The sequence below is a fragment of the Geospiza fortis genome, unplaced genomic scaffold (assembly GCF_000277835.1).
Source record: "Geospiza fortis unplaced genomic scaffold, GeoFor_1.0 scaffold40, whole genome shotgun sequence".
Classification (NCBI taxonomy): domain Eukaryota; kingdom Metazoa; phylum Chordata; class Aves; order Passeriformes; family Thraupidae; genus Geospiza; species Geospiza fortis.
In genome coordinates this window covers 9280977-9289666 of record NW_005054297.1, presented here as the reverse complement: position 1 = coordinate 9289666, position 8690 = coordinate 9280977, and the positions used below count along the sequence as shown (strand labels likewise).

Here is an 8690-nt window from a genome sequence, read left to right as displayed (position 1 = left end):
GCTGCAGCGGCGCTTCCCTCCGGGCCGGCGGCGATGAGGCGGAAAAGGGGTGAATTTCATAGAATCATAGAATATGCTGAGTTGGAGGGGACCTATTGGGATCAACGAGTCCAACTTCTGGCCCTGTACAGGACACCCCAAGAATCACACCACGTGCCCGAGAGCGTTGTCTCCAAACGCTTCCTGGACTCAGATAAGCTCGGTGATGTGGCTGCTTCGCTGGGAGCCGGTTCGGTGCTTACCCGTCCTCTGAGAGAAAAAGTCCAAATTAATCTAGTTGCTGAGCTGGCATATTTATTTTTTTTTTAAGAAAGTCTAATCCTTCCTCAAAGTGAGCACTTACTGACCTGGGGTCGGTGAAACACTTGGTGGAGCAACGGAGTTTCAGGCTGTTCCCAACAGCCTGTGGTTCTTGTTTCTGTGTAGTTCCTCATACCTGTTCCTCTTTTTGCCGCCTCATTTTAAAGCGAAGCATGGCCTTTACAGTGGTGAAAGGCGACACAGCATCATTTCTATCACTAGTCTGCCAAAGAGAGCAGTTACTTTTGACGCAGGAGGCAAACCAGCACATTGTGAGCCGCTGAGGAGAGCTACTCCAAGAGGTCGCATGAAATCATACAGTACAACTGTAGGACTCATCAGCATTATAGCAGTGAATTTTCCATATTCTGTTGCTTACTACCTGTCCTATCTTTCAATTTCATTTCTGGATGACCTCTTTTCACTTGAGGCTGAGAAATTAAATATAATCTACAGAATAAGCCTTAAAGTGAAAAAGTAATTTTTTAGATTATTTCCTCTGCTTCCTGAATAATTGAAATATTAAATAATGAATGTGTTATGATATGCTAACCCAGAAAGGTAGGTTATAGTGTGGCAGTTCTGTATTTATGTCTCAGCTATGGTGGAGTTTCTGACAAATATTATACAGAAAGAAAGAGAGACTAGTTTATGTCTTTGCCAGGACAATTACCCTGTGTTTGGGCATTCAGTACCAAAGTCACCGCTCTGTTTTAATTAAAAAAAAAAAAGAAAACAAACCAAATTCCACTCAGTGTTTCCATGTTCACTGTTTAACCCAATGACAACACTGCTGGAGTAGGAGAGAGATTATTATTCCATTCCCATTAAATGGAAATTAAACTAAGACAAATGGTACTTTTATAAACCAGCCTTGATAAGAGTCTGACAACTAAATTGGCATAGCAAAATGGACAAAAAATTACAATAATGCATAGAGACTTCGATCATTACTAAGTTCAGACAGAAAGGTGTTTGAATTTCTTATTCAAAAGAAGTACTTATTTTCATATTAATTTAATGAAGGTAGAAAGTGGTAAAAAAATTAATTTTTCTCGTGTTTAATATATTTCAAAGCATAAAACCAGAAAGTTCAGTGATAGAATAGTGGGGATATTACAGTAGTGTTGTATGTGAGAAATACATCCGGAGGAAAGCAAATGCCATTTCACAAGCTGTCAGTAGATGGCACAAACATGTATATAAAAATTTGGGTGTTCCCAAGTATTGTTACTCAGTAGGATAGAGTTACAGGAAGTTTTTTTTTTTTTCTGTTTTCCTGAGAACAGTTTCTGCTTTTTCGGACAGCAGGGATTTGTGGTGAGAAAAGTTTTAATTTTGTTGACTTTGTGCTGTTGCTAGTTAGCTGTAATTGTTTTATATTCTGTATCTTATTTGAAAATGAGCCTTGTTTTCTGTAGCAAGTGTACGATGTTCTTTCAAGTGTATGGGTAAGCAACGATGGTGAAGTTGCTTGTGTTCGGAATACTTATCCAAAAAACCTGTCCAAGTAGCAGTCTCTTTTTATTAGCACTACACCCATAGTTAAGGGGGGCAGAGTGATGGCAGTAGTTTTTCTTCAGTTTTCTAGAGTTCAGGAGCTGGGTCTAACCTGATCATGTGTTTCATCCTTGTGAAAGGCATGTTTGTAGCATTAGTTTTTTGCTATGTTGGTAACCTGCGAACTGCATGTCTTAATACTGAACTGTCTTAGCTAAATGTATTCTGTTTATTTCTTATATGGAAGTTTAGTCAGTTTGTACCAGTTTTATATTGGAAAAACTCTTAAAACCTCGTTTTTTGTCTCCCTGCTCTTTAAACAACAGGACATTTTCTTGCTATGCTCTTGGCTTGCCTGCCCTCCTGGATTGCTTTTCTTGATTAAGATTTTTTTATCACGTTTGAAGACATGAGGGTACTTCTGAATTAAAAGTGATATGACTATGAAGGATAATTTCTACAGTATTAGCCTCCAAATCACAGGTTATATGTTATAAAAGATTTTACTTGTGTTGCTTCATATGATAGTCTAAAGAAATTTCGAAGGTACTCATAAATAATTTGACTGAATGCTAGGATATATAAAAGAGAAAATAAAACACATGTAGACGAATCCTATCCTTTTTTCATCTAGTGCATGGATATTGCTGAAATTTTATCCAAAGAAGGAATAATGATTTAAAGGTAGATTATTTTTCAGTTTTCTCTTGAAGCTATGTATTTTGGTTAATTATAAACACATTAGTAAAGTTGCCCAAACAATCAGAGGAACTGGACTGAATATGCCCAAATGCATTTTGAGGACTGTGATGCATATGATTTTTCCAAATGAGAATTTGGAAAAAGGCTGGAAAAGTTTTGCCATATTGCCCCACTATTTCTAGATGATTTCCAAGCTTAGTTTCATGCATTTTTTACTAAAGAACTCAGTGGACTTTTGTTTGTTTGTTTGTTTTTGTTAGATTGAGTAGAACATGTATTTTGCCCCAGTAATTCTGAGAAAGCTTATGGAATGGTTAATGGTGCAGTGAATTTAGTCCTTGAAGTTGTAAATCAGTCTCTCAGGTGATAGCTACTGTCTCATTGTAGAGTCATTAGAAATACAAACTCACAATTTAACCCCTTCAATATCAAGGGAAAGTTGAAGGCCAGTGCAGTCATTAAAAAGTACCGTGGGAAACTTCAGGTGACAATATGATTTAAAATTAATGGGAGGGAAGGGGAAAGAAGAAGAAATAAAAAGATATTAGAAATCTGGAAAACAGCTTTAAGTAAGATTTACACATGTAAAATTGTTAACCAAGTTCTTACCAGTTCCTCTTTTAGAGGGGCGGTCTAATGGGTTTATGCAATAGCTAAAAGGAGATTTAAGGCAGTATTCTCAATGGCTGACTTAAACAAAGGGAGGCTGGCTATCCTAAACTCCTACATTCAGAAAGAAAAAGTGACCTCTAATAGGGAAAACCAAAGCAAAGACACAGATACGATGTTTTCCCTTTGAAGTCTGTTCAAATAAACCTCTCTTTCACAACAGAGATGTTTGAGGTCAGTGTCCTTAGATCAGGGCTGAATTTTGTGTACAGAAGTTCTACATCTATTTTTGTGTATATTTTTGTGTAGCCTGCAAATATTCCCAGTGTGTGTCTGGTGTTCTCTTTGTACACTTGTCAGACCAGATGTGAGCGCCTCACTTTCAGAGTCTAAATTCAGGAAATGCTTAAGCTCAGACGAGAAGTGAGCCCTTCTGTGGGCTTTCCCAAGGAATAAATATAGATCATTCTACCTCACCCTTGTTTCCCTCCCTAGTTAAAAGAAGCACTGATGATCCAGTCTCAGCTATCTAAAGACATTTAGCTTTTGATTCAGGCTTTTGAACCTCCATCCTGTGTTTCAGTTCAAGTGTTACTGTCAAAAGTCCATTTTAAAATAATGTCTCTGAGCCCAGTTCACATCACTTAAGAGAGAACCTGAGGAAAGGATGATGTGTTGACGCCAATTATTGTACTTTCTAATCAAAGCTTATTACACAGTTTAGGAAACCTTCATAATGCACTGTATCACAGCAGTAATTCTGTAAGAAAGCAGCAAATTTTGGACACCTATGAAATCAGACATGGTTTGTAAAATACTGACTCATTATTTGTTAAATACACCTTATTTGCCAAATAAAAATTTCAGTGGTCTGTTAATAAAGAATGTCTCTCCTGAATGATTGTAGAAAATCATTGCTTTTTTAATCAAATGGAGAAATGAGAAATTGGAATCTTAAAAAAATCTCTCTCTCTGATGGTTCCTGCACAGCTGCTTAATCATACAATCTGGTTTTTGTTTGTGTTTTTTTAATTTCCACAGGATTGGAACAAAGATGGACAGTTAAGAAAAGTATTGAGCACCTGCAAGGAAGGAGAAAACAGTATGACACTAAATACGAACTTTCTCAGAAACGTTTTTCTGTGCAAGTGTCTGTTTGCATTAACTTTTTGGAACCATGTCAACCTGTCTGTGGAAGTTGAACTCTTTACATCTGTTTCTAACAATTTGCCAGAAGATGATTCTAACCAAAAAATCACGAGCCTGCCACACCTGTATACAAAGAGTCATCCGTCCAAAGCTGATGGTGATTGGGTTGTGATACAAAATACTACAGAAAGCCTGTCATTGTCAGAAATCAGAAATGAACATGTAAAAAGCTTGATAGCTTTATTATCTAATTTCAGACAAGGATCCAAGTTACAAAATCTGACACTGACAAATGTGTCAGTGAATTGGAATGATCTAATGGCAATTTTTCAGACTGTATGGCACTCATCTGTTGAATACTTCAATATTAACAATGTAACACAGCTGTCACAAGTTCAAAGTTATGACTTTGACTACTCAGGTACTTCTATGAAAGCACTGACAATGAAGAAAATTATAATCACAGACATGTACTTCACACAGGATGACCTATACAGAATATTTGCAGACATGAATATTGCAGATATGACAATAGCTGATTCAGAGATGATTCATATGCTTTGTCCTTCATATAAGAGTCCCTTTAGATACCTAAATTTTTTAAAGAATGATTTAACAGATTTTCTTTTTCAAAAATGTGACAACCTACTTGAGCTGGAGACATTAATCTTGCAGAAGAATAAATTTGAGAGCCTTCTCAAAGTAAGCTTCATGACGAGCCGTATGAAGTCCCTGAAATACCTGGACATGAGCAACAACCTGCTGCGCCATGACGGAGCTGGCGTGCAGTGCCAGTGGGCCGAGTCTCTGGCAGAGCTGGACCTGTCCTCCAATCAGTTGGTGGATGCTGTGTTTGAGTGCTTGCCAGTCAACGTCAAAAAACTCAGCCTACACAACAATCAGATCAGCCATGTCCCCAGCAGGGTGGCAGAGCTGAAATCCTTGGAGGAGCTGAACCTGGCATCGAACAGGCTGGCCGACCTGCCGGGCTGCAGCGGCTTCACGTCCCTGCAGTTCCTGAACGTGGAGATGAATTCCATCCTCACCCCATCTGCTGACTTCTTCCAGAGCTGCCCGAGGGTCAGGGAGCTGCAGGCCGGGCACAACCCGTTCAAGTGTTCCTGTGAGCTGCAAGCCTTTATCCGGCTGGAGAGGCGCTCGGGGGGGAAGCTGTTTGGCTGGCCGGCAGCCTACGTGTGCGAGTACCCAGAGGGCTTGCGAGGGACGGAGCTCAAGGACTTCCACCTGAGCCCGCTGGCTTGCAACACGAGCCTGCTGCTGGTGACAGCTCTGCTGCTGACGCTGCTGCTGGTGGCTGTGGTGGCCTTCCTGTGCATCTACCTGGATGTGCCGTGGTACGTGCGGATGACGTGGCAGTGGACTCAGACGAAGCGCAGAGCTTGGCACAACCGCCCCGCAGATCAGGAGGCCGTTCTGCAATTCCACGCATTCATTTCCTACAGCGAGCGCGATTCGCCGTGGGTGAAGAACGAGCTGATCCCGAACCTGGAGAGGGGGGAGGGCTGCGTGCAACTGTGCCAGCACGAGAGAAACTTTATCCCCGGCAAGAGCATTGTGGAGAACATCATTAACTGCATTGAGAAGAGCTACAGGTCGATCTTTGTGTTGTCTCCCAACTTTGTGCAGAGTGAGTGGTGTCACTATGAGCTGTACTTTGCCCATCACAAGTTGTTCAGTGAGAATTCCAACAGCTTAATCCTCATTTTACTGGAGCCCATCCCTCCGTACCTTATCCCTGCCAGGTATCACAAGCTGAAAGCTCTCATGGCAAAGCGCACCTACATGGAGTGGCCGAAGGAGAGGAGCAAGCGCGCCCTGTTCTGGGCTAACCTCAGGGCAGCCATTAGCATTAACCTGCCAAAAGCTGATGAAAACTCATATGAGGAAACAGATTAAGCATCTTTCTAATGGAGTTTCATCTGTTTTTTCTTAGTGAAATAATAAATATGATTTCCATTCATTGTAAATGTGTTTAACTTTTTATTACACAATCTTGTTTCCAACTCGTCTTTGTGTTGCCTCCTAACTGTAGTCAAAATTCAATTCATCTTATGGCAAATCTCTTGAGATAGCAAATTGCAAATGAATTTGTATATGGATTTTGAAATACGACTTGAATATTATAGTGAGTTTTTCTCAGCAGAATAAAATCTGGAGCAGTTTAGTGTAGTCATGTGGAAGAGTATTTCAGCTGTTGGATAGTTTGCAGAGCTGCTTTAATCACAAAATATATACAGCTTTGTCAAAGGAGATTTTTTTTCTAAAATTGGTTCATGTGAAAGAAAATTAAGGATACTGAGAAGGTGCCTGAAGTCCAGAGCTCATAATGGCTGCCAATTAGTCTTTGCTCGGGTTTGGTGGATAAAAGAATAGGACCCAGACACAGTTTGTGAACTTTGAACTTGCCAAAAATAAGGATTGAGCAAGGAAGAGAAGTTTTGGGGTTTTTTTCTTAAGGAAAAAAAAGGTGAGGTACTTCACTTTTTAGCTTAGCATTACAGCAAGGGAGAAGCACAGAGCTATAAGACCATGGGTCTCATACCATGGTCCTGGTACCATTTTGATCCTGAGAGATACTTTGACCAGAGGGGGTGGGAGGCCATCTGCAGTAACAGAGCTGCCTTCATCATATTGTCTATGTTTTGACAATCTCCTGACATCTCTAAATCATGCTTTTTTCTCCCTAGCTTTCTACTTTTTGTCTTCTCATGCATATATCTTACTTTATGCTTATTATTAAAAGAATCTGTTCTTTTCTGCTGAAACAGTATCTCTTGTAGCATGGCTATGACTTCTGGCCAGAATGTCAATAACCATTCAAAGCCTGAAAAAATTTCCCAGGTCTTGAGACAGCAGGTAATTTAATGGTTTATTCACTGAGTTAGAAAAACAAACTACATTTACAATATTTGCTTTTCCTTTACAGAAACATAGCAGGCCCCTCTGTCTGTACTTATACTGTTTTAGCTTGAGGAAAGCATGACTGGGCTCAGGCAAACTTTCACAACTGCTGAAGATGATGACAGCAAACTTCCTCTTTGCCCCAACAGGGGAAGTTTGTTTGAAACACCAGAACCAGATGACCATCAAGCAGGAAGTTTCCCTTCAAAAATGTTTTTCAACATGTATATGAGAGAAAAAAGGATGTTATGATGAAATCCTCATGTAGTATAGGATGTCTACATTTTATCTAATTTCTGTCTTCCATTACTAGCAAAAGGTTTTGATTTTGATGCTTCTTTTTGCCTGAGGTTTAAGCAGGCTGAGATTTCTTGACCTGAAGCCTTGAACTGTGAGTGACTGTTTATGACCTGTAGAAGAAAAGTCAAATTTAACACCTTTAGCTCTCTCATCCCACTTACCCTCAAAATTAGTATAGCACACTTGTTATCAAATTGCAGACATTTCATTCAGAACTGTGGAAATAAATGTTTTCTCTGCTTCCTCCTTCCCCTCCCGCTGCTGCTTCAGTGTGAAAACTGAAGATGATCGGACAGCTTGTTTTGCCTATCCCTTTCTCACAACCATGGACAGCTGGATTATGTGCTACCTTGCTTGAAAATGTTCTTCACAAGCCTCAGAGTTATAGGCCAGTAACTCTTGAAACCTCTGTGATACAATTAACATCCCCTTGTGTGTAACCTTTAGAACTCATCTGGCTTCTTCTGTTGGCTGGAAGACAGAAAAACGCTCTGAAAGTCAGAATGTTTCCAAGAAACCTTCCTGTTACTCATGTGGGAGCCATAGCCATTACCAGAAATTAAGGAGTGGAAGGTTTTAACAAGACAAGCAAGGTTTGTTTGCCACTTATGAAAGAACCTGGAACTATGTGACCTCAGGGAATGTAGCTGATGTTATGATAAGCAGAAGTATATAATTACAGTTGTATGGTATTACAGTTTCTGGATTCCAAAATCCTTGAGTGAATAAATTGGAAAGGGTAGCTTTTAATGAGCACGGGCATCAATTAAAACTTGTACTTTGGAGCCAGAAGCCCACATACTATTATCTTTTTCCATATGTGCCAAATAATTGATTAAACAGCTAAACGTGCAATGAATTATTAGAGCTAATTTCTGTGATTCCACAAGAAAGAATGAGTTTCTCAAGTGTTATTAGAATATTTCAAACAATTATCTGTCTGTCATCCTCTCAACCCTTTCTATAAAACCAGCTTTAGTCCATGAAGAGATTTTTCCATGTTCATGGGGCCATACATAGCCTCACAGCATGTGAGTCAGTTTATCTGCACAGTTTAGAAAGGGACTGACCTTTTCTGAGCAGCCTGGTGATGTGTGCCTGCATTTGGTGCTGCACTGAAATGTGTAACTGCTGCTGCACTCCAGTTATCAGGAAAAGGGAGTGTGTAAATGTGTTCTGATATCAGATACTGTATCAGAGCAGATTCC

General features: G+C 39.9%; 1 protein-coding gene across 1 annotated transcript; it reads left to right on the top strand.

Annotated features, from left to right (window-relative positions):
• The first annotated feature begins 1510 nt into the window (after positions 1-1510).
• Positions 1511-6297, top strand: LOC102037971 (toll-like receptor 1). The gene is made up of 2 exons (XM_005415453.2): positions 1511-1620; positions 4153-6297. The coding sequence occupies exon 2, from the start codon at positions 4216-4218 to the stop codon at positions 6175-6177; it is 1962 nt and encodes a 653-aa protein (XP_005415510.1). The 5' UTR covers positions 1511-1620; positions 4153-4215; the 3' UTR covers positions 6178-6297.
• The last annotated feature ends 2393 nt before the right edge of the window (positions 6298-8690 follow it).

Excerpts from the sequence above, each read along its gene's own strand:
- LOC102037971 (XM_005415453.2), top strand. The coding sequence starts at position 4,216 with ATGACACTAAATACGAACTTTCTCAGAAACGTTTTTCTGTGCAAGTGT.